Source organism: Protopterus annectens, chromosome 4.part0 (assembly GCF_019279795.1).
Source record: "Protopterus annectens isolate FY-2018-M chromosome 4.part0, PAN1.0, whole genome shotgun sequence".
NCBI classification, from domain to species: Eukaryota; Metazoa; Chordata; order Ceratodontiformes; family Protopteridae; genus Protopterus; species Protopterus annectens.
This window is the reverse complement of record NC_056733.1, coordinates 309,935,812-309,963,427: the sequence shown is the minus strand read 5'-3', so window position 1 is coordinate 309,963,427 and position 27,616 is coordinate 309,935,812. Positions and strand designations below refer to the sequence as shown.

General features: G+C 37.3%; 1 protein-coding gene across 3 annotated transcripts in view; it reads right to left on the bottom strand.

Moving 5' to 3' along the window:
• The window catches only part of TTC28 (tetratricopeptide repeat domain 28), a 1,879,863-nt gene that overhangs the window by 408,555 nt on the left and 1,443,692 nt on the right, over window positions 1–27,616 (bottom strand). For 2 of the 3 annotated variants that reach the window (XM_044068299.1, XM_044068300.1), the window contains exon 12: window positions 4,320–4,460. The exons of the other annotated variant lie outside the window; for it this stretch is intronic. In XM_044068299.1, coding sequence (XP_043924234.1) covers window positions 4,320–4,460 — 141 coding nt within the window. The remainder of the gene's footprint in view (window positions 1–4,319; window positions 4,461–27,616) is intronic. 3 annotated transcript variants of the gene reach the window in all.

Below are 27,616 nucleotides of genomic sequence, written 5' to 3'. Positions count from 1 at the left end.
GCACTAAAAAGAATCTCGAGTAAGTTCTGGATTTTAACTGGTGTGGTGGGACCTCTTACATGACTCATTTTTTTCCTAGCAGCTTTTGTATTTCTATTTCTGCTGCTTTCCTCTGACTGGGTTGAACATCAGGAATTTTGCATACAGTTGTGGGTGGAATGGAAAAGGAAATTATATAACCTCTGAAAATAATCCTCTGCATCTATGTATCTCTTGTTATCTCTTGTCAGGCTATCTGGTGTAGGGATAGTTGACCCCTGATTGCCTCCAGAGGTGGACAATTGGGCCTCCATTCAGGAGCTCTGGTACAGTCTTTCAGAGAAAGAATCTCTGCACCCCTGGTTTTGCAGTCCTCCTCTGCCGTGGGTGCATCTTTGTCCATTAGAGTTCCCCCCTCTACCCCTAGGGGAACTATCTCTGTGTGTGTCCTGGAAAACACCCTGGGACTTCCTGAACAACATCCTCTGACATCCTTGATTCCCAGAAAAAGATGTCTTCGGGGTTGAAAAATGTATGCCTACTGCAGAGAGGGTTTTTCTATCCTTCTTACACTAGGAGAGTGTGTCCTTCACTTTTGGGACAAACAATGAATTGTCATCAAAGGGTGCACTGATAAACAAGGCCTTGAAAGGCTCCACAGAATCACCTAATTACATCCAGGCATGCCTCTTAATAAATAAGCCTGAACCTGCTGGCCTTGAGGCACCTTTGGCTGTGTGCGAGACAAGCCTCATGGACGAGTTTGAAATGGATTGAAGGGCAGCCAACTGAGAGGCCACAGAAGATTGCACCTCAGCAGTAATAGTCTTGGAAAGAGATTTTGAAAGTTCCTTCATCAAGTCCCTTTGTAGCCTAGTAAAATGTGTCAAATAGTTCAGTGACCTAAGAGCAAAGGTCACTGATGCATAAACATGCTTCCCAAGTCTGTCCATTGCCCTAGACTCCCTGTTAGGGGGATGAACAGATGAACTTTATTCAGCAAGTTCCTTCTTGGTGGCTACCACCATGACGATGGCAACCACTAGCACTCTCACTCCAGAATTCCTTACTGACAGGTGGAGCTAGAATCTGATCTGGCCTCTTAGGGATTGGCGCAACTAAGTCAGGTTCCTTCCACGCCTGCCTAGACACCAAATCAATAAGACCATTGGTAGGTGGAGTAACCCAGGAAGTAGACAGGCCAGCTCCAAACACTTCCAGAAATACTGATTCCTCCAGTGAAGGGTTGCTGGATGATAAATCACCTCTCTGCTTAAAGATCTTGAGAATGTCTCCAAATGAGACATCTAGTGGAAGTGATCATGGGGAGCCTTCTCCTGCTTTGAGATCAGAATCCTCAGTGACCTTCCCTTGCACAGAGTCCAAATGCTTCATCTTGCACTTCCTAATTCAAGGGACTTCCTCTGTGGGATGTTCTGGTGAACTGTTGGAAGACATTGTAAGGCCCAGTTGGGTGGTCTGGATGGCCTGAGGTGGCTGTCCCTATGTTGAAGAATGATTTGACTCTAAGTGCAGAGACATCTGGGAACTAGACTGGAGATCCAAAGGGGCTGGATCCATCTACCCTGTCAGAACAGAAAACACTTTCTTCACGAACTCAAAGTCTGATTGCTCCATAGAGAAAGCAGACAGAGGCTCCGAGAAGCACTGCCTCCCTCTGTCCCAAGAGCAACCTCCCCGAGGTGGAAGTTGGAGCTGAGCTAGCCAATGCCAAATTGCTGAGGGGCAAAAACTGCTCCAAAAACCTCATAGTTAACTCCAACACATCGGACTCGACAAGGCAGCTTCTGCTCCAAGATTCATCTGGATCTGAAGACGTCAGAGTTGGTGCACTCAGACAATTCTTCTGATCCGATGATAATAGTACCTTGGGATCCAAGACAGACAGACCCAGAATGTTCAGATCCAGGGACTCTGAAACAATTGGTGGGATCAGAAAAGAAGTAGATAATGGTGGTGTAACAGATGGATGGGGTCCCTGACCCAAATGGGCAGGATTCAAAAGAACACCCATATGTATGTGTACTGAGAGGAATCCCCTCATTATTCTGTCCACATCTTCCTTAGTTAGACTTCTGGATTAATGAGACAAAGAAAGGGATATTGGACTGGAATGGTGTCTCTCCAGAAAGGGAAAAGGGAACCCAGAAGGCACTGGATCCACAGTTGTGTGTTGTACAGCTTAATGCCAAAAGATAAGTGTCCTTCCATACTGCAGCATGCAGTTACTTTACAATCAAACACCACCCTTTAGTGTTTAATGCATTTATAAAACTGAGCTATCTGTTATAAATTTGTAAAATGCTGCATTGCTTTGTGATTCCTATAAAGATAATGGAGCTCTGCAACATAGTTTCTTTTAAATATTTCTATTTTTAAAATGTATAAAAAGGAGGTATTTTTACACTGATGACAACAAAGCCTGTAAAGCACCGCATGTTTTTATGGTGGTTGTGTGGTATATTTACATTGTGAAAGAACTCACCAGCATGTTGCCTAGTTTTAGCTAGTGACATTATATTACTGCCATTTTATTTATTTTGTGGGGGGTTAAAAGTTATATCTAATTTCTCATGTACTGGGCTAATGGACAGGACATCCCAGAGTTTGTCATTATTAAAAATAACACAATACTTGGTTCTGAGAAAAGCACTTTTGCCAAACATAAAACAATGAAGAAAAACTGCTTCTTTCAACTTTAATTATGCCCTGACTTAGTAAGAGGGTCCATTCCACTGAGATATTAAAATAAATAAATAAATAAATAGTAGAAAAAAAAATAACAGGAAGGAATGCTCTGAAAATGATCATTCAAACAGTGCATTTATTTACAAGGAGATGTTGAACACACAAATAACGAGGAATCTAAATACTTCAAAAGGGTGCAAAGGTTGTGGGATGCATTTCATTGCTGTACATACTACTCCTTTCGGGAACTGACAAAAACTTATCAGTGTAGACATGAATGTTGTTCCATCCAAAGAGGTAACAGAGGCAAAGTTTAATTGGCTGTGTTGTATGCATATCAACACCCCTCCCACAATATGCTCACATGCATGCATATTTATACCTTCACAGAAAGTATGGCATTAAAAGCAATTTACAGAGCTAGAGAACAGTCATTTCTATAACTGATACATTAATTTGCCCTTAGCAGTAAATGCTAACTGCCAACAGTGAGACAATGGAAAGACTATATATTATTATTGCTTCAGATTATGTGACTGATTCAGAAACAGTTGAATAACGAAACAAAATTTTATGGAAAAAATAATAAGTGATGCATACCATCAAAAGTAATCAGTGATGCATGCCTTATATTCTAATCTGTATAAAATGGCTTTCAAAATTCCATGGAAGAGTGAGGCAATTGCTTTAGGGAGGATGGCAAACTTTGCTGCTTCAGCTGGAGGAAATGCCTTGCTGGTGCTAAAATACACTGATATGCATTTAAGTAGAGCAGCTTTTCAGAGCAGCCTGTTTAGACCTTTTGCTATGAATTATTATTATTTATATACTGTTAGCCAACCTGCTTATTTTATTTAATGTTTCTGTTATCTATTTATTTAGTGCTATATTCAGCAGTTTCTTTTCTTTCTCTTCAGCAACTTGCAGTATGTATTTGTTTCTAATAGATCTACTAACAAGCAATTTTCAACATTCATTTGGTCGCGCACACACACACACACACACACACACACACACACACACACAGGTTTTGCAGCTTAAATGACAGCCCTAATAGTTTGCTGCTACATATTCTTCAGCTTTTGTTGTTTTTTTATCTTTGCAGTCCACCAACTGTTGCACTTCTAGCTGAAATCTTACCCATATGAACCTGGGCCTTTCATATGCAAGTCCATTTCTCTCCTTTCTATACATTCCAAGTCATGCCTTGCTTTATCCTTAAATTCTCTTCACATTTAGCAGAAGAGGTTTGGCGAGACAACTTATAACTTTTGATTCTTTTTTCAGTGCAGTGTTTGTATCCACTCAGTTATGGTTGTACCAGACCTTTATGGCAAATATTCTAAGCTGTAATACTTCTTATGCTGCTGTGTATAACCATAGCTAAAGCTAATTAACAAGAAATAAGCTATGTGAATGTGTAATGTGGTAGGCAGTGTATGAGGCTTCCAGGCATAATATTATAAATAGATGCAACATTTGGTACAGATGCTGATATTTACATTTTGCCCCAGTTGTCATTTTCAAAGTGTGAAAATGCTCCATTGTCATACATTAGGCTTGCCAAGTAAAAGATTTAAGGATATACACCTTTAACTGCAATTAGCCCAAAGTACAGACCATTTTCTCACCTGTTAAACAGATTATTCCTGCTGACCATCCGCAGAAATCCAGTGGGGTCAGTTACAGAGTTCAGCTTGTTATTTAACTCCTCAAACTGTTGGTCCATAAGATCTCCTGCTTCACTCTCAGTTTCACTGTTTGCACATGTTCTGTTGAAAAATCCATCAGGGAGAATTCAGTTTCAAATATGCAATGATTCATTTTGGTGACTACTAATAATTTTCTTGTCCAATCACTCTGACATTTATACCATTGTGAAAGCAATATATTTTTTAGGAACTCCATCACTCACCTTTAAAACAATGTTTTACATTTGCGGTATATTATTATGACTTAACACCAATTTCTGTTTTCTTCTCCTTCTCCTATTGCACAACAAATCAAATAATACTTTCAAAGTGAATTGTAGTAGGAGAAGCACATTTTTGGATGTGGCTGGGTTTTGATAAACAGTTCTGTTATCCATATGCAAATGATGTTCTGATAAAGTACTTTTAAATTCTTTTTAAGTCCCATACCCATATATCCAGCTTATCATATCACCCTAATGCTGTTTCTTTTTCAGCCATCCTTACTGATGGGAATCATTCCCAGAATGAGTGTTGGAGGGGGGGGGGTAAGAGTAGATGGCTTATGGGCTGTTATCCTGTTTGGACAGCTTTTACTGCACATGCCCAGCATTCCTCCTTGTGCATCAAGGCAGCCCTTTCATGGGTGGCCTACATGTGTACAGTATAGGGATGCTAAACACTCACTTAAAGCAGCAGCTGTCCTTCACTGTCAGCATTACACTCACACAGGTCAGAATGCATGAACCCTGCGGCTCTCTCACACTCCTTCATCCCTAATTCATCCTTTCTTACCTTATCTGGACATCCCCTCACTTACTGCCTCTCATTCATCCTACCCCTCTCTATTTGCATCTCTCTCACATGTCTTCCCCTTTCTATTCCTCTTCCCTCTGCATACCTCTTACCATTTCTCTGTCTTCTGCCCATGCTATGCTTTCCTGTAACTATTCACACTTTAACCAATAAGTCCAAGCAAACTATATTATTGTAAACCACCAGGAAAGAAGGCAAACTGTGCTTCCAGAAAAAAGATTTATTCATTTAGCTCTTTCATCATTTATGAACACATTTCTGACATCTCTAAAAAGTCAAAACTAATGCATTAAATAGGCATGTAGAAAAATGCGGGGACCATAAATTTAAGTTTTTAGTAATTCAACAGATTCATTATGATGTACAAGGGAGAATGATCCCTGAAAAATTAGAGGAATGTGAGCTACGCTGGCAATTAAGATTAAATGCTACCCAATTCCCAGGGCTAAATGAGTGCACTAGTATTTTTAGTATTTTAAAAATGAAAAGGTATTGTTGTTTTATATAGAAGTCTGTGATATTTTAAGTGTGTGTAGTTTTAAAATGTTTTTTAAAATGCTAATTGAAACGATCATGTGACTTGTTTGAATTCAGCATTTAAGGGGAGTGTTTTATATTCAAATTGTTCTGATGAAGTCTGGTCTTACACAGATGAAAGCGCTAAACGAATAAATCTTTTTTTCTGGAAGCACAGTTTGCCTTCTTTCCTGGTGGTTTACAATAAACTATTCACACTTGCCCCTTTATACTTCTTCTATATACTGACATGTTGCAACCCCTGTAGTATAAGCCATCTCGTTCATTATGAGTGCATCTTATCCAAAAAAGGTCTGTTAAGTATGATTCCATTTTCCATCCACATTTTGCATTGTAAACTGTTTCTTGAACTAAGTGTAGCATACCTTTGCATCTGTAAAGATACATATTTTTTAGCATATCCTTGCATCTGTCAATATGTTCATTATTTATGTGATCCTATTCACACAGTGCTTGCAAATAGTCCATTGGGAGCAGTGCACAACCCCAGTAAACAAATACAAATAAATAAAATGTTAAGACATTAATGTTACTCACTAGGTTAAATGATTTCTATGAGAGAATCATGCAACAGAACATACAACTGTCTATGGATGAACCCCTTAACTCAGTTGTTTTTTTCCATCCCTATGCTGGCCTCTCCAGCTCTCAAGGTTGCTAATAAACCTTGAATCATCATGATGTAGTCAGTGTTCCTTTCCTCTCTGTGAATATCCAATTTCTATGAACAAATGTAATTGTGTGAATAAATGGACCTAGAGAATGCAATAAAAATAAACTCCTCTTAATTAAACAGAAATAAAATTATAGTCTTCTTTTAGCTAAACTCATCAATGGAATCATGTTTTAAAAGGCTGTAATTCCATTCTGTGTCTAGACAACAGAATGTTTTACTACCATCCAGTGCTAAAGTCCTTTGTTATACTAAAATATTTTTTTTTCAAATGCCTGAGCCTGCCTATGTGTCAGCATAATACCATTTAATATCAGTTGCAAACTGCACTGTCAAAGTAAATTGCTACAGTCATTTGTGAATTGTGTCATTTTACAAACTGTACAGTCTTTCCAGTGTTGCACCCTGTTGCTGTTGTCTCCGTTTCTATTATGTCAGCCTAACAATGTTTCAGTATAACAGCTTTAAACTGTGTCACCTGCATCATTTGCGAACTGTGTCATTTTGTAAACTGTATTAAAACTTCCATTGTGACATTACACAATATCTACTGCTCTTAATGACTTATTTACTATTTACAGCTTACAGCTCAGGTTGTGGCTTGAAAGAGTCCAAAGATCAGCCCTATTGCTTAAACAAACAAATGAATGAACAAATCTGTCTTGGCAGGTTCAGGATCTAGTCCACACTAAGTCGAGCATAACTTTGAAACAACAGCCATGCCCTCATTTTAGATATCTTATGCAAACTCAGTCAAATAGAAGTAAGGCAAAGATACTCCATTACTGTACTCTACGAGAACAGCTTGTGGAAAGAAATATGTAACATTGCCAAGCTTAGATTAAAAAAATTGAATAACATCCTCCTAATCAGAAAATATATTCCACTGTATAGTCTATTAATGATCCATAAAATCACAAATGGGTAATTTAATGCAGCAGAATTGTCACTGTACAAGGGCATCTCCACATTATCTGAGATTTCTAAACTGGATACCACATAATGAATTTCCAGGGTCCTGAAGCCTGTTGTTAAAGCATCTTACATAAGTCACAGTAGGACAGAGGATGCTGTAGTCTATTTCACATGTTACTCCTCTATTATAAGCCACCAAGAGTGACTCTGGATTGCCTGCATTGTATTTTAACTAAAATTGATCTGCTCAAAGGGTCCAGCTCTTGCTATAGCTATCCCTCAGTTCCCTAAAATGGACCAGCTTAATATGGCAGAGCATAACAAGTTAAAGAAATGAACCAATAAGTGATCAGATAACTTTGAACTTGAATATCAAGTACCGTGAGTGGTGCTCAATAAATGACACAAAGGACATATCCTGAGTAAAGTCACAAGTTTCCATTACGACAAGTTCAGCTGATTAAACATAAGCCCACACAATGAAATTGTTCAGGATAAACAATCCTACCGTGGGTAACCCAACACAGCAATGAAGAGAGCATGATCTGATGGGAAAATTAAAAAAAAAACTGAGTGCCAAAAATATTCGAACACAAGATAATGTGTATGGGTAACAGACATGTGAAGACTTTAACTTTTAATATGCTTTTTCAAAAAAGTGTGCTGAAAAATTAAGGGCCCTGGATTAGAAAGAGTGACTGTCCAGTGAGAAATAACATGAAGCACAAGACTGTCCCATACAACAAAAGTCACACCGCTGAAAGATGGAGAAACAAATGGCTTAAACAGAGGCCTGTTAGCAGAGGACAGCTGTCTAGTAACAGCCTGTGTAAAGATCAGAGTTCTGCGTCTCTGCAGGTATGCCATGCCCCTATATGACTGCCCAAGGAAGAGAGCAATGGTGTTGTCCAAACAGCGTGGTACTGGTAGACATAAACATGTAGCTAGCACTGCTGACAGAATACAGTCCTAATGATGGAATATGGCTTTTCTATTGCCTTTGCCAGCTTGCTTTTTATTTTTTGAGATTGCATCATGACAGTTTTCAGGATCTTGTTGAAGAACTATCCATCAGTTTATAGTACAGAAGCACCAGTACCTCAGGTCTTCCCATGGAGATTACTTGAAGATCTCTCAAAAAGTTGCACATTTGAAATATGCTATCCTAAACTGCAACATTTGTGTGATAAGAAATGGCTCCAAGAACCTAAGTATCAGTTCTGTACCATGCGTCTGGCTTTGGGTTTTGCATCCTTAACTGCATGCATTGATGAGACTGTTTGGTGACTGACTGGAAGATTTTTTTATGTTATTTGTTATTATAATTCTATTTGTTTTGTGTTAGTTTCCTTTAGTTCTTATGACGGTCTCATTGTTTCACATAAATCTTAAAGTACATTTGGTTTGGATAATGTCGCAAACTTGCAGCAGACTATTTGTAATAAGAGATACAAACAAAAATAAGGCAAGCGGCAACCAAAGGATGCTAAAATAACCAAAACAAAAATGTGCAGCAACAAATCAAAGCGACTACCAACAACGGGATAAGCGCTTCACACAGCTGTATTCATTGGCTCCTCAATGTATTAATTCATATATTGTTGTCTTTTGGCTTTTCCCGTTTAGGGGTCGCCACAGTGGAACTCCGGTCTGCTAATGATTGGCAGAAGATTTTCACAGTGCCGAGTTGCCAGCTCGACGCCCAACCTTCAACGAAGGCACGCCCATTCACGCATGTCTTTCGTAGGCCACTCGACCCGCGGGGAGGACAATTCATATATTAAGATGTATTTAATCTTGTATGTCAGATCTGAAAAAGCACTGACTGTGTGAAAGTGTTTATCTCGTCATTTTATTTTCTTCAGTTATTAAAAGTTTATGCTTGTAGCTGTGGTGGTCGCTCTGATTTGTTGCTGCACTGTTTGTAATAACATTAAAGCTTTAACTGATGTACATCATTTATATTTACACAAAATGCTTATGATTAAATATTTAAATACAACTGAAGCTGCAAGATATTGAAGAACAGCACAGAGAAAAATGACATATGGATAGGGGCATGGATATGGTGCTTTATATCATTCTATTTATTATTTTTAACTTTATTATTATCATTGATATTATTATTACTATTATTTTTGAATCAACAGTCGAATGGATGTTTCTATTGGATTTTTGCAATTTGCATGTATCTTGTGGCACTGAAATGACAAAAAGGAGCAGAAACTAATGGAGATCATCTCACAGGCGAACAGAAATCACCATTGTGGTACTACAGAGCTGAGTTTTCTCCCATTCATTTGCCATCGTCTGCTGCACAAATCACAGGCTTAGTCACGCTGCTCCTGATGGAAATAAAGGGCGGATACACTAGGATAACATGTCAGATACAGGGTAACATGTGGAAGGATGTCAAGAAGATAAAACATGACAATTGGAAACTAATGCAAAAAGTTTCAATATACTGTGTTTTACTAAAGAAAACACTTTTGCTAGATGTTGCTAAAGAAGAGCTTTTTGCTAGACGTTTTTTCTTGCAGCTGCATTTAAACTGTCCGCAAAGCAATGTTTATCTTTTTCTTACTTAAAACATGCTTTTAAATGTTTATGATAACATTTACATACGGTAACATCACATCATATGTTATCACTTCATAGGCTGAATCGTCAGTAACTGAGACCTTCTGATGACCCATGCATACGGCAAACTGTGTCTTTTTCTGATATTATTTCTGATGTGGTTTGTTATAAGTGAAAAGCTTTGCTGGGCTTTATAGTCCCTTGGGTATTAAGTTCAGAAATGGAAATCACTTTTTACATGAAATCTGCATAATTACCAGGATGCCATTCACTGAGGATGACTGTAGGTCATCATTCTTTCTTTGTGTTATCTTTACCTAGAATTATTGCTCTAGGGGTGTTTTGTCACTTTTGTTCTTTGCAACAGACAGAAATTGAAGCCGCAGCATAAAATGGGGCATTAGCCAAAAAGGTTAAAGTTAGAGGGCATATAGCAAAGCTATCGGGCTAATAACAAAGTTAAAGACAAAGGGATATAATAATGCTACAAGGCTATCAATAAAGACATAAAGCATAAAGGAAAGTTACAGTCTATAGAGATAAACAAGAAATGCCAAGAACAATTGGAGTGAGGAAATATTTCTTAATTTGGTCATTGCAGATGTCTTCCTGGAATCCTGCACTCGGCTTCATCAAACAGGCCTCTGGAAGGGCACAGAAATCTCAGTTCCTGGCAGAATGCTGAAAAGGGGATCAGTGTAGGGTTGCCAACTGTCCAGAATTCATCTGGACTGTCTGTAAATAAGGGAAACTGTCCGGAATACAGAGATTGCTTTTTCTTGTCCGGAAGAAATTAAATCTTTTCTTTCAATTTAAAAAAAAAAAAAAAAAAAGTATTTTTTTTAAAGGGTGTTCATCTTCAAGAACACCCTTTGTGTCTGGTAATCGTCCCACAGACACAGAAGCCGAGATTCTCATTCATGTGATGTCTTCATCTTCCATGCAGCAGGTGGAATTTGAATTCCAGTCTCCACTTTCTTGAAGATGTTTGGACTGCAGCGGACCACCACGAACTGTCTGACAAATGAAAGAGGTAGGACTGTGTGTGTGTATGTATGTGTACAATGAAGCCTGAGAAAAGGCGACTGCATTTGGGACTGGTACCTTCTTCAATAACTTCTTCTGGTTAAGACCAATGGAGGACCCCAAATGTTAAGGAGGACCCCAAATGTTAAGGCAGGCAGGCCCTCTTCACTATCATGAAGCTGAATGTTGATGGAAATCTGAAAAAAATATACTCGCTGCTGTTATCAGTGATCTGAGACCCCTAGAGAAATTTATTTGATGAGTCAGAGTGATGGGTGTATTTGTATTGTGTAAATGTATTTATATGCCTCACATAAAGCTTGCATTGTTCTTGTGTATCACTCTTGGAGAAACTCTTTGGCCATTTTAGTCTACAAAAGCACTAACAGTTTACAAATTACAACCCAAATCTGTCAAGGTCCAGGATATAGTGTGCTAATGTTCTGTACAGGTTGAAAAGCATTAAGACTGCCAATATTTTAAGTACACTTCCATGAAAATAACAATGCAGTACAAAATTCACTGTTACATATTAAAAACATTTTGTGCAGGAGGTATACTCCCATATCTCTGTTACTTACATATACTAACTCTGAGGTAAAAATTCCTTCTGCTCAGACTTACAGTTTCAGAATTTCAAGAAAAGCACTTATTTCCTTAGACTTGTAGTGCCAACCTGAAAATTTGTAGTGCCACACTTTTTTCTGTCTGCGTAAGGAATATTGCACTATAAATTCATGTGTGATGCTATTGATTTGCATACTGCTGATGGGATGCAGAGATAATTGAATGGTATGTGCTTGCCTGTTTGTTTTATACCCTATTACAACTACATTTCAGATATGTCAGAAAATCAGTGCTGTTGGGTTTAAGCTTATATTTATGTATGCTATATTTAAATGTATAAAGATAATATTTTTCTTTTACTTTTGTTTTGTTTTAGATCGCACTTTAACACTTGTTTTTGTTTTGTGGTTAGCAGTTAAAATTCAGGCTTGCATTAACATTCTAGTTGGCTTGCAGCACACTGGTAGTAATTCTAAGATTCTGAAAATGTTTGTCATTTTTGAATATATTTTATTGCCCCTATTGGTTTCACAGGTACATATTCTGAAATATCTGCGGGTTTAAAAGATCACACAGTATGTGTTGGCAGGCAGATGTGTTAAACATCATTAACAGTAATGTTTTCTGAAATTTTTGCAGACTTTTCCTCATGCTTATCATGCCCGATGTCCCTTGGTTCGTTAACTAACAGCCGTTTTTGTCTGGCATGTAACGAAGCAACAGTTTATTTTCCTGGTTTAGGTTTCATTTCTGTCATTTACTGGATGAAGTGTGTGTTTGTATGTGAGATAGAAAACAAAAAGCATTGTACGCAAGGAAATATCAAAATGGGTCTTTTCATACTATGTGCACTGATATTCTGAAAGGTGTTTTAGAAAATAGCGCTTTGTCAACTTTTTTTTGTTCCTCAATACTGTTTAGGCCAAGATAAAGGGCAGATTACCAGCTTACCATTTTTTTATGTAAATAGGCAATTTATTCTTCAAGGGCAGCAGGCACTGAATTTGTAATCACACACTAAAATATAAAGTTGTTTGCTAGCAGTAACCTTTTCATTAGTTACAGATCTCTTTAATGTAGAATTATTCAGATGACTTTTACTTCTGCAGAGATTTTGCATATTGACTGATATTTGGTGGATTGTAATAATAGAAGTTTGAGTAGTCTCTTATGGTTGAAATGTTCTGAATTTGGCAGTTTTTTTCATTATTGGTTCATATGTTTTGTTTCATTGCTTACTGGAAAATGTTCAAAACTATAAATTTAAAACATGCTCTAACACATGGTGCTGTATTATTCAAGGGATATAATTTAATTATCATATATTATAATTTAATACAATCAGGAAGGTGAATTAAATAACTTTTGCATGGTCCTAAAAATGTGTGCAAGGGGCCTATGAAAACAGCCCAAAGGTAAACTTAACCCGCCACTGGCCATTGTGGCCAGATGCATTTTCTTTGAACATGGGTTTCAGTGCTGTTTCAGTGAATGTAAGTTTCAAAGGAAGAGAAGTTTTAATGCCAAGTCTGTCTTCACTGTGAGACTGTATTGCTTTGTTGATCAAATATGTATGGTTTGTACTATAAAATTTGAAATAAAAGTTTTAAATTAAATCCAAATATCTGTAATCATTGTAGAAGCAAAGCAGAAGACAGTATGCACACAGAGTTCTGAACATTGTTTATGGCAACTGGGGAGAAATAGCCAAGTAATGGGACAGTGAAATGGCTGCGTGGGGGTATCAAAATTAAACGCATTTTGCTTTCACGTACATATCCAGAATTTTTTTACATGGAAAGTTGGCAACCCTGGATCAGTGACTACAATGGACCTTTGCCAAAGAAGGTCTATGCACAAACTGGAAGCAGGGTAGTAGAAAACAGGCAACAATTCAAATTTTCTTAAATTGTGTGCCATGTGCCGCATTGTAACACTAGGTGAAAGAGGGAACAAACTCTGTAGCTATGGGATAGAAGCAAAGTTTACAGGATATAGCAGCCAGGAAGGGTAAAGGAAAAAAAATAATGACATAGCAAAGATGGTAAAAGTCAACAGGACAAGGCATGGATGCTAGAAAATATAGACGTATTAAAGAAATTACACATTCTCTATATTCTACAGAAGTTACACCTATGACATCATGGATTCCCATAATATTTTGAATACACCATTATATGCTCTTTTATTTAGAGTGAATGGTTTAACTAAGACAGAAAGCATATTTTGCAACCTTATCAGATGAGATACATCCTGGATGTGTTTTAGGGAGATGTTTATTTTGCTGCTACCTGCCCACCTCAGAGAGTCATTTATAATTACTTACCAAGATATAGCAGTTCCCTTCTGGCATCTGCATCTGACTTACAGGGACAGTCTAATGAACGTATTACACAGGGTACATACAATTTGATAGGAATTTCCTATCAAATAATTTGTGGATGTCACTTTGATGTAGGTTCTATTGTATGTTGTGCCTGATATTTTGCCCATCTCGTTTCCTGCCAGACTAAATCAGGCTTACCATCAGGGTTCACACAGGTCATCCTGCCTGCAGAGTATATCTATCCTGCTGTGTTCCCAATGTATCTTTTTTCAGTGGCAAGAGTTGTGCATAGGTGCATATTCTTCAAAAGACTTGTAGGTGTGGCAGGAAACTGCCAATGACCAGGAAACACATATCCTGTGTGCTGAACACCTCATTATCCTGCAACTACAAAAAAAAAATGTATTTCTACTCATTCTAATCTAGACATCCGCCTGACATACACAGTCCTGCTTAAACAAGCACAGCTTCAGCACTTGATTGAGTGTCAGGTTGGCTGTTCTACCATAAGCCACCAATCAGATGATAGCACATCATTAGTGAGTCACTTCTCAGTGACTGAGGAAATAGAAACAATTTTCTCATTTCACTAAACCATATAAGAAGTCTGGAATATTGTACTTTAACTCTTAAATGGCACATTATGATAAGCTTCTCACTTGAATAGTAGAAGGTCTTGGTTGGTTCAGTTACCTAATAAGTTGTACGAGTGATGGTCCAATACTGTTAAATGGCTAGTTAGTTAAGTATGTTAATGAAACAAGCAGCATGTTAGCCATATCCTGTTTAATGGTGTTCAGTTTCCATATCTGCTTTTTTTTTTCAGTCTGAGAGTAAGTCATTTAACATGACTGAAAGTTTATCAAGACAGTGTGAAAAGAAAGACTTCTGCCTAAGGTGGTTGCATATAACCTGTTCTGTTACCAAATATTTAATAAACAATATAAAAATAAAACAAAATAAAAATCAACCTCTGCACTACTTGGAACTGTCCTTGCTCATAATCCTATACTAACCTCCCTATAAAACCTTTTAACTCTATCCTTTACTAGCCTACTAATTCTATATTTGTATGTGTGTGTATGTAAGTAGGTATATATAGAAAGGCTGTATATTTATCTATAAATCATTTAGTAAATTGCCAGATATGATACTACTTTACAATGTGTTAAATACACTATGCTTTCAATTGTATTACTGTACTTTATGATTCTGCTGTCTTTTTACTATGTTATTTCTATTTTACTGTAGAGCTTTTCTCCCGGGCCTCCACTGAAAATGGGCTCATTATGGCCCAGTGGGCTTCCCAGATTAACAAACTGCAAATAAATAAATAAACCTTCTGATTCTGCTAACCAAAAACTGATACCCAACAGAATTTTGAAATACTAGAGGTAACATGATTCTTTTTTATCTTAAGGACATTGTACTGACCAACGACCTATGCATCATATACTATAGCAGGCTGTACTTACGAATAATCCACTCTGATCGAGGCCACAGAATGTGAAACTCTTCCCAATCAGATTCTGTCTACATAATACTGAGCATGAAAAGCTATTTAGAGATCAAAAGGTATGACCTGCCACCAGAATACTGTGCTATTTACCAAAATGTATTCCCAGAAAAAAAATAAAGAGAAAATCATAAGAGCTTACCCTTGGCATATGTTATCCATAAGTTATAATTGTTCCAATGAGTTGAGGTTTAGAATGAATCCGGAGGAGATGCACTGTTTAGTTCTTTTACAGTCTGTTGTGGTTTCCTATATGGACACCAGCACAAAAATGAAACAAATGTTTTCTTCATAAAGCAAAAGTTCATAGCTGTTTTGTCTGGCTGGATGCAGCAAATTTTCAGATGCGGTTTTAGTAACTCTTTACTACAGAAACACAAAACAGTGATCCATCAGTTTGTCTATGGAAATAAAGGAACACTTCAGGCATATCTGAGGATAAAGAAACCAGATCTGGACTTTTGGGAATGACTTAAAAATAGATACAGTAGTAATGGTTGGTGGGAAACTGTTCACGTGGAGAAAACACAGAAGCTGTGTTTTGTCAGACGCAAATGCAAAAAAATGCACTTGGACTGCAGCACCCCCAATGCAAAGTATTGACAGGAAGTGTAAATGAAGACAACAGAGCAGAAAGGTGCATTATTACCACATCTGGCCAAGGCAGCAATAAACAGGTAACAGTCGGCATCCTTAGAGAAATAAAACTCCAAAATCAAAGTAGTAATGCTCCTGCTATGTTAGGCCCTGGTTAGTGTATACCCTGAGGTCTCTCAAAAGTTCTAGGGATCATTCAGGAAAGGAAAATCAAACCACTGAAGGGAATCAACTGGAAAACAACCAGAATGCTAGCAGGATGGAAGGAAACTACTGTTAACAGAGACTAATACAGTATGGACTTTTCTTACTAGATGCCACAAATAAAGGGCATATGGTATTGGTACACATCATCACACTGGGGAGTTTTAAAAGGTCACCCTAAAAAGGAAGGATGGGGGAAGGGACAGAGAGCAGGGTGCACTATATCCTGGATGTGCAAAAGTACATAGTTTTAATGAAAATCACTATATTTCGCTATAGCATGTCTTACTATGCATTGTTTTTGTTATATGAGACAAAAACACACCTAAAATTGTTCTATACAAAATCACAACTTCTCATAACAATTTCTTATGCATACACTTCTTCACAAAAATTTCTAAAACAGTATCTTTAATTTACCTATACTTCCACTACAGCTAGAGCTGTGGAGTGCTCTGGAACGCCATTTAAATTTACTGCAGTTTCTCTTCCACTATATTGTTTCACATGAATGCACATGCACACAATTTAATATATTGGTCTTTCATACTTTTTACATTATACCCAATGTCAGCTGGAATGACTTCATACGTACCCCAATTACTGACAAAGCTTTTAATTACATATGAAACAGTACACATTTTTATACTATATACTCAAGTCTCTTTCTTCTACACAAAGCTACTTAATGTTATTAAGTATTTCTTCACTGACTCAGTGTTAAGGATAAACACTTTAGTAAAGAAAGCATTCAGCATCTTTCTACAGTACTCTGGGCAATCTTTGATAACTAGCTCAGAGAAAACAAACGTGCCAGGTCATTCTAAATGCTCATCTTCACTGATCCACAATTCATGGCAGACTGACGGAGTCCTGGGAATGATCATACAGGAGAAGACAATGTTCAAGAGGGCCTAACGAAGACAGTGTACTACCAGCATCACAAATCACAGGTGATCTAGTCATAGGAGGTTACTAGGCTACTGGCCTTGAGACCCTTATAAGCCTAGCCATGAGTTTAGCCTATGTTTAGACAAATCAGCACCCAATGCCCCTGTCCAGCAGGGACATGGGTGGAATCCCAGAGGTATATTTTCTGTTTCCCATCCAGTTATCCAGGATGTGCTTAAAAAGTGGTAAAGAGATACTCTGCTTGATGTGGAGAGGGAGTCTATTCCATAGACGAAAGAGTCTCTGGGACACAATTCTGTCCTGCCAACAAGTCCTGTTGATGTCACAGACTAGGTTGAGGCCACGCGTGCATGTTACTCAAGTGGAGCTTGAATTGCGGATATGCTGCAATCCCAACAAGGTGTGGTCCATGATCGCCTTGTATGCCAGACAGAGGTCACCTCTGAGGAGTCTGTATGAAACTGAGTAGAAGGATAGGGCTTTTAGCCTATCTGTGTATATTAGATGTTTGAGGCCCTGGATTTTCCTGGTGAGGAACCTCTGTGGTCTCAGAAGATCAAAAGATGTATTTTCCAGAAGACAAGCAGAAAATAAGACTGATTCACATGTGTTTTAAAAAGTGAAATAAGGTATTACGCAACAAACTGCATTTCAGTAAAAAAAGGTGCTCCTAAGCTAAAAGGTATGGGGCATATTTAAAGGAAGAAAAATTCAGGGGAAATATCTCACACAAAAAGAATACCCTGCTACTGGAAGAGGTAGGGAGTGAAACAGTAAGGAGATAATATACTGGAAGGCAGATTTCTAGAGGTCAGTAGCGTAGAAAAAGCTTCTAAAAGAAACAGAACTTAACATGTGCAAATGGGTATCCTGTAACTGTACAAGTCCCACCTTCTGTCAGTAACTATGTGGGTTTATATACTCTGAGATATCTACTACATGTATAAATAATTTATTTATGCAACTCCTTATAGTAAATCCAAAGTTACTTTACAATTAACGTGGTTAGCAAATTCATAAAATAGTATTCATTAGACATAACATACTACAACTATAAACATGACAAAACTAGTTTATTTAGTTAGCTGGTCATGGGTTTAGCTAGTAGGCAGAAATACCTCTTTTTGACCCAGGAATAATGAGCTGATTAAGAGACTTGTTTAGAGCCACACTGTTTGTAAATGGAGAATAAATGAATCAAACTTGGTCTGCATCATGCCTCCAGGTCAGTATTATATGAAAAATCAAGGCAAACTCTTAAAAATGAATGGTGGTAGTGGTAACTAAGTGCAGTGAAGCTAGGATATAGTTATTTACAATGAACAGATTAAGTCAAATAAATGTATTGCAAAGGTAACTCTGAAATTCTTCATGATTGAACAGTGATCTTGTTCCTTATTGGATAAGGAGGTCCTCAGGCGATGGGTAGAAGGTTTACTACAGCCCTTATAATCTCTGGCAAGCCCCATCAGGTAAGGAGAAAAAAATAAATGCAGTGCATACATTGGACAACATTTCCCAGCTAACTCTGGCCTTTGTATAGCTTTGTGGGCAGTACAAACCAAAATATGGCCAGTTCTGACAATGAAACACTGATGTCATGACATAACCTAGCTGATAGTGTAGAACTTAACAACACGCTTACTACAGTATCTGAAGTCTGCAGATTTTGACCGCAGAAAGCCCATCATAGAGGGCACTGCGATATTTGAAGTACAGTCACAAAGGAGTGCACCTTTGGTTAGCTGTCTTAGAGTTTTTCATCAAGACTCTGTTACAGAGGCACTAAATTAGCAATTTTAGCAATGATGTGACTTGATGTTGAAGTGTGAGCTCACTATGTCAAAAATGATGTCTAGATTAGGGACCTAGTTTATCTGTCAGCCATTGCATGTTACGTCTAAGTGCCACCAGTAAAACAGTTGTGATATGTCTATAAATATATATTAATAAATTACTACTTGCTTTCTTTCTTCATAAACATCATATAAGGCAAGACATTCATTTTTATGGTTAAAATGATAGTGTCAATGTTATTGTACTGCTCCAGGATTCCAATTCATGTGAAGGTAAAGGATAGTTGATGACATAAATGACACAGCTGCCTGACAAATTATACAGCGTCATTCATTAAATGTGCTAGAGCTGTTCTCTCCACATGCATTTCCCCAATTTAGTATGCATATGAAAGCAAGCCTTCACTCAGCTTTGCTATTACCTTAGTAAATCTTTAGTGGTGGCTGTCAAATAAATATTTATACTGGTAAGAACATTGCACTCATATGAATTCATTGCTAGAATGTCTGTTGTTCACGTAAAAGCACAACAAAGAGCCATTTGTTTAGCTTTGCAACAGAATTAAAAAGCTTTATGTTAAATTAAAAAAAATATTTATTTCAGTAAATAAAAAGCAAATGGAGATGTTTGAGAAGGGGTGCCTAATGTTTTGAAACTACCTGATGCTGCAGTCCCCTTATTCCCCCTGCATACCTCTCAAATGCCAAAATTTTGGCACAACACTGTATGCCCTCTGCTCTACCCTTGTTTCCTCTTTTTTTCTACAAACATATTAATTTTATATATATATATATATATATATATATATATATATATATATATATATATATATATATATATACACATACATATATATATATATATATATATATATAGAGAGAGAATGTATGTGTGTGTTGTGTGTCTGAATATGTGTGTATTATACATTTATATATACATCTATATTATAAATGTTATGTATTTGGATATATGTACAGTGCTACAGTTAGCTATATCTGTGCTTGTGTGTGTGTGTCTAACTATATACACATATGATAGGAGTTTAATCATTTAAATTATATGCATTAAATTACTGAGTTTAATAATTTAAATCAATTCAATTACCATATGAGCACTATACAAAAACTCTTTAAAATAATAACACAAGGCTCTTTAACTTCTATTTATACTTCTCTGTAAAACAATATACTTCTTCTTTATCTGTCTAGTTTGACATTTTGTGGACAACTGCCATGTTTTTTTTATCGTAAGTTGAGAGTTATATCACTCATGGACTTTTGGTGAGAGACAGAGTTTGCGCAAGGCTGAGTTAATCGTTTCCATGACTTTATTTTGGTTTAAACTTACTAATCAGGAAAATAGCCTTAAAGCATCAGAACCTGGCTCTATTTATATTTGTCCAGATGTTGGGCTGACATCATGTATTCTCACAATAAGGCTCCAACTACTGAGCTGGGGCTTTCTGCTGTTACTTGTTCTGCAAGCTGCCTGAAAATCAGCTGTCAAGATAAGACTAGTCCTTCAGTGTCCTGATGTGGTGCGGTTTCCAAACAAAATACACAGTTGCGAACTACATCACTCCATATGCAGGGTCTGGTTACAGCCTAATCTTAAAACACTCAGTATGAATGTTGATACATGGTTGGGGAAATACTCCATTTTAAGGTAAACAGAGGACATGATGAGATGATTTGATTATTTAAAACTACTTTAAACCCAAAGTTATGCTAAAATGCATTTCCCTGCTTTTGATAGCGCATCTCTGAGTAACTGAATGCCATTCATAACTATGAGTAAATGTCACTTTAAGTCAGTACTTTTTAAATTCTGTTTTCCAAAAAGGCCTAGTTAAAGCAAGCTATGCTTTCCCTTCTTTCATATCACTTTTATTACTTATGATTTCAGGAGGTTTTTAGCTCCATTCTCACCTACAAATGCAAATGTCATCTTCACAGAAGTTAGCACTCATCACCATAATCTGCCCCAGGATGACTACCTCAGGCAAAGGATCAAACTGACAAATGTGAGGATGGGATCACATTCCATGTAGTGCTGCAGGCTGTAAACAAACGGTACTGCCAGGCCTGTGCACCTTTCTTTTCTTATTCCTGTTGCCAGTGCATGGCACTGTATGACTGACAGAAGATGCTTATACAGAGAATTCCCATGCCCTTCAGTAAACCGCTACAAAGTTGCCTACAGCACCAAACAACTTCAATCACGGGGTGCATCAAAGCCCCCCTTCTCAAAGGACGTTTCCTTAGACATTTAACCTCTTGCCCAAACAATGCACAGAACTTACCATCACCTGGTGACATTCACATGCCTGGGATACAATCATGAAAACTACTTTTGTCACTTGTATCTTTTTCTCTAAAATGAAAGATCTAGACATCTGGTCTTTTTAAAAAAGCAATAGCCATATGGTTTGAAATTATACAGAGCAGCTTTGTAGGGGAGAGGACAGACACAACTGTAGGTTTATGAAAAAATGGATCATTCGATGGTAAACCAATGCTAGAATCAACTGAACTTACAGAATGATGCTACTTTTCTGAGGTGGGAGGGCATGTCTCCAGACCTAAATGTCACACAAATTACTACAGCTCACCAAGTGTGGTCTGCTAAAGCATATCTACACACAGAAAAAGCAAATTTAACATGTCTATGGTCACATGTTAGCAGCCTAGCAGCATTACAGAGATGGCTCTGTTTTTTTTTCTGTAGACATACAGGCCAAGAATAATTCAAACAGATAGGAGTCCACCCATTCCCCTTTGCTGGACGAGCAGCACACCAATATACAAAATTATGCCTAGTTTTAAAAAAGACAGATCTCAAATTCATCTGACAGATCTTTTCAAAATATTTTCTATCAAACAATAGTCTAGATTACCAAACACGACAACAGAATGTCATACAGTTCATTGGGCAGAATCTACAAAATTTGTTTCATGCATAATTTGTGTTTTCTCTGCCCACATTCACTTTCTGATTTCCCCTTGACTAAAGGCTCTGACTCAGTCATGAACCATCAGTGCATTTCTATGGGATGAAAAGACTATGGGGAGAGAAGACTCTCAGAGCAACTGCAAGTCTTCTTTTATTAAGCAACTGCAAATGGCTACTTAGCCATTTCATGTGATGAAAGTCCTGGACAGTAATTATGGTTGTTAGCTGAATACCAAATTTGGCTCTCGAACTTTTAAAGTATTGCTGACACTAGATTGTTATGAGAAGTAATGGACCGTCACGGAGTCACATATGGGACATTATTATGCTATATTGTGCAACACTACATGTTTTATTTCCACATTACAGCAGTGCTGAAGACTTCAAGATACCATTAGTGCCAAGAATAGGCACAGACAAGGACAAAACTCTTTAGAAAGTAGGAACTTCTAAATATGTTTAAGTAATGTGCAGTGGTTACCCTCATGTTGCCAAGATGATGATTACAACCGATGGAACCTTAGGTAGGTTACATTAAACTAGAAGGTCTTATTACAAATGTCAGGTCATTTTGGTAAGTGCTCTTTTATTCTAGGGCTACGTTAATACGAAATATTACCAGAATACAACGAGCAGTGACTGCACTAAACATTCTCAATTCCCTTTATGAATGTATCAGTAGTAAGTGTGTAGGAAACATAACTATTCATGTATTTACTTAGTTACTATCTGATAACTTAGTAGATGGGCTGGTCTGCTGACATAACTTAGTAGATGGGCATGTCTGCTGACCCTTTTTGACAATGACCTCAGCTCCAGGAGCAGACATACTACAGTTTATTACAAATTACAGAAATACAGCATTTAACAAATATCTACAAATATACAGACAATCAGCTATGAATCACTTTGGCATAGTAAAACTGGCAAAATACATAAATATAAATGACACACAACACATAATACACAAGCACATAGCATACATTATTACTATTAAGCTAAAAGCAGTATAGAGCTAATTTTGGATCTATACAGTGGAGTGTTATGTAAGATTGGCCACTGTCATAGTAGCAGATACAGGTATGGTCTGCCAAGGGAAGCTCTTTAAGGGCATCTATAAAGTCTGAAATGGTTTTGTGGTACTTAATTTCACTAGGCAAGTGGTCCAAGACAGCAGGTGCCAGTCTAGAGAAGGCAGTTTCCCCTATTTTATATTTAAATAATGTGTCTGCAGTGGGAAAATGTTTTTAAAGAGCTTCTAATTCAGTATGTGCTTTCTAGTGTTGAAAGCTTTATCTTTAAGGGGGAGGGCAGAAACCTTGATTTAGTGTCTTGAAGTTTAGTATACAAAGCAGAAATGCCGCTCACCTAGGTACAGAAAGCTAGTTAGTATTCTCTAATATTTTGCAATGGTACAGCAAGGGGTCTAATAAAATAATAAATCTGCAGATTTTATTCTCAGCAATCTGTATTCTATGGGTATTGTGGGCTGACAGCAGTATGAAGAATGGGAAACCATATTATAGTTTATTAGTATATTTTTGGCAATAGTTAACAGGGCAGATGGTGAGTGTAGATGACTGATCTTGTGGTATAGCTTTAGATCAGCAAGGACCTTATTAATAATATTGTGTGTGTGTGTGTGTGTGTGTGTGTGTGTGTGTGTGTGTGTGTGTGTGTGTGTGTGTGTGTGTGTGTGTGTGTGTACTAAAGAAAAGACAAGGGTCAAGTTATGAGTCCAAGTTATCTCTATCCAGTGACATTAGGGATGGAGCTTTTTTTGTGATCCTGTAATACAACTGGGGAAGAGAGGGCAATTGCTGTCCTTAGGAGAAGTTCATAACACTGTTTTTCTTGGGTTGAATCAGAATCTTGTTAGTGGAAGGCAAGTTATATAGCTGTACGAAGTTATTATATAACTGTCTTGTAGTTCTGTGGCTTGCACTTGGCTGTAGGAGATGAATATTGTCAGTTTACATAACCAAGCTAACTTTCACAAGTTTCAGGGGAAGATCACTGATAAAGAGGGAAGAGAGAACTGGGCCTAATACAGATCCTTGGGGTACTCCTGTACTAAATGTACCAATACAGGAGGGGGAGTTATTATAATAGACTTGGTAAGTTCTGTCATTTAGATAGCTCTGTACTCACTGAATTTTATCACCAAAACTGTCTATCTAAAGCTTTTTCAGAAGTAGCCTATGGTTCAGTTTCCTTTTGTAATAAGGGTATCACAAGGGCAGAGATGTGCTAATGGAATTGTGAAAACCATGTTGTGTAGTGCATAGAAGGCCATAGCTGTAATGTGGTTTAATAGTTGCTCGTAGAGGAGTTTTTCAAAACATGCATAACAAAATAGCTGTTAACCACAATGAGATAGTCATGTTCTGTTTTCTTGATTTGTATGCCTTAGTACAAAAATAAACAAACAGGAATGCTGCCTAATTCAATGAGACAGACTTGCAAACAGGAATGCCACCTATTACAATGAGACAGCCTTGCTGTAACTTAAGTCTCCTGGAATATGCATGCAATCCAAATCAAATTCCATGTGGGCTGACTAAATGATTAAATAGCTTTTGCACTGTCAGATCATCTAGATACCATACTCCAAAGTTCAAATGCATTTTTTTAGTACATTATAAAGCCATGACACGTAAGTCACCACTATACTGTTAGTATGCAGAAAGCACTTTAATGGATTTGCAAAGAAAATATGGATTACCTTTGCTAAATTTTACTATGATGGCAAAGTTATGCTTCATCTCCGATAGTCAGTTACACAAATGCATATATTAAGGGGGATATCTCAGACATTAACTGGCATAGTTACACATCTTAGACACCTATGCTTACTGTCACATACATAAGCAATAAACAACTCGATTGCATACAGTAGGGGGAGAACTCAGATCCCTATTAATATAGTTATATACACTAGTGAGACCTTATACACAACAAAAGCCAGTAATTTATATTAAGGAAGCATCCACTGAGGTAGTAACTCACATTATGGACAGACACTGAGTAATACAATAACATACACACTAAGAAGCCCTCAAACACCAAGTGACAGTCATGTATGCTAAGGGGATAACTTAGATGCACACCGTTTCAGTTAAATACACTATTAGGAAACCCAGGTAGATGCAATAAGATTAGAGCATTGGGCACTCAGTTACATAGGTACATTTCCTCCTAGATGGAGTAATGTGTCAGCATCTCAGCAAGCTATATCAAAGTAATGCTATGCCAGCAAATAAGTATCCATTTTCAAATCGAAAACTATTTTCAAGTCAGTAGACTAGGTAGACTAAGAAGAATTTAGCTTACAATCATGAGAAATTAAAACCCTCAGGTTCTTGGCAGTGGCAAGTATCCCAGCTTTATTCCACATTAATCTTTATACCTAAGATTAAGGCTGATGTAAAAAATATATACATGTATAAGGATTCAAGTGTCATGTTTAAGTTTAGTCATCAAAGACCAGGTGAATTAAATGTTTTGGGGTACTATTATGTCTTAACAGCCTACTTTTGTTTGTGATATGTTAAAAATACATGATATCATACTAAGCTGAAGCAATTACACTATAATACCACTGGGTGAAGTCAACACAGCCTACTAAATAAACAACATTCCACTAAGTTAATGTACTATAACTGCATTAGATGGAAAAGGAAGACATTATTATGAAATCAGGAAACTGTAACAACTAATTCTTATCTATTTAATGGTTTTCCATGCAGCCTCATGTAGACATAGCCTTTTTTTAACCATCCTTTGTCCTCCAGGTCCTGTATAATATGACTCCAGAGGTTGCATTCATATTTACTAAAGTGTTTCAGATAAAATCTTGTGCAGTTTTGGTTGACAGTGCTTAAATATTACTAAATTTCATGTGCCATGGCTTCAACATTCTTCTTTTTTTATTGTTTTGGTTTTCTTATCATCATACGTACAGGAAGTTTTACCTTCATTGTAGCAGAGGGTTTGCAATGCATTATTTAACGAACTGTAGGTGCATTCCTTGCTTAACATTTTCTAACATATCACAGACATGGAGTTATCTGTAGTATTTAATCAGTGACTCACAACCACTGCTCAATAGTGAATTCAATGATTCATACATGTAGTACCTCTGTTGACTGACAGTACAAAGTATGAACAGCATCATCACAGCTACACTGCAAAACATTGGGCTCACTGCACTGTAGAGTGTTAAACGATACACATCCATGCTCTACAGACAGATTTACTTATTAAAACTGTAACTTTCATAATGCTAACAAGGCATTCTCTAAGGGCTTTCTTTCTCAAACTATCACATCCAGCAAGTGTGTGAAAGAACAGTGAATATTCTCACCTAACTAAATACAGACATTTCAGCAGCTGGTTTTCTCACTTACATGCCTTTTCACATATTATTTTTCTTCTCTGTCCAATTTTCTACCACTTATTATATATGCATTTATAAACGTGTGGTATACTTTTTATAAACACAATGGTCATATCATGTAAAGCATTAGAAAGTACTGAAGATGTGGGCAATCATGAAAAATGCAGTATGGTAAATCGATTGGAAGCAGTTTTTAGCATTTACAAAATCAATAGGTAGCGTTGTCGCCTCACAGTTAGACGTTGCCCATTCGATTCTCAGTTAGAGCGTCTTCTGTGTGGCGACATGCATGAATGGGAGTTCCTTCATTGAAGGTTGTGCGTTAGGCCCGGCAAGCCAGCATGTAAAAATCTACTGCCAATCATTAGCGGACCGGAGTTCCGCTGTGGCGACCCCTAACTGGAAAAAGCCGAAGGACACAAACAAACAAACAAAATCAACAAATACCATACAAGTTTTTATAAGACTTACCTTACAATCTTTATAAGCACTGTCCTTTGTTTGAAAGTAGAATATCTGTAACTATGGCTGTTGGAAGTTTTAGTAATAAAGGGGGAGAGTTTATTGTCCCAAAGCAGGACAGAGCTAATCTTTTTCCTTGTATAGTAGAGGTGAAGTTAAGGGAGGCTCACCCAAATACATAGGTATTTAAAAGATGCAGTGTTTTCTACAAGGTATTTTTGTGGCCACAGATCTGCAGAGTTTTTTCTTTTTTTAATTTTCTGTTTGGTACCAAAATCATTATTTTGGTTTTGTTGGCATTGAGAAGTTTTTTTTTTATTGGAGATTCAGTGAATTATAGCTAGGAAATCCACCTGTTGGTTGGTCAGGAGTTTGGACACTAAGTTCTTTGTGTGAAATAGTACTGTCATCTGCACAGAGGGGCAGGAGAAGATGAGGTAGGGAAGGGGAAGTTTACTTACAAAGATAGAGAATAGTACTGGAGCAAATACGGAACCTTCTAGTACTCCCTTTTGAAGGGTGACAGGGAATTTGAAGTATGAATTTTGACTGAGAAGTGATGACTGGTGAAGAAGTTCTGAGAACAAGGGAATTGGGACTTATGCCTGTAAGCAGGTGATGGTGGAAGATGTTGTGGTCTACAAGGTTTTATAATGCTGATGAAGAGAGTGCCAGTGAGTTGGTCTCTGTCCATACCCAAGGGTATTTTATCTGATAGAGTGCTGTGTGTACTCATGCTATAGCCAGACCAGAACCCAGTAATATAAAAAAGGCACTTTTGCTAAGCAAAATTACATTAGCAAAAAAGGGAGTTTACAACACAATTTCTCTGATTAGGGTAGAAACCCTATTTGCCCTCTAATGTAGAAAACTACAATGACAACATGCAAATGTTAACATTCTGAGGCTGTATAACTTTACTTTTTGAAGTAATGTGACCTCATAATTGTAATGTGTA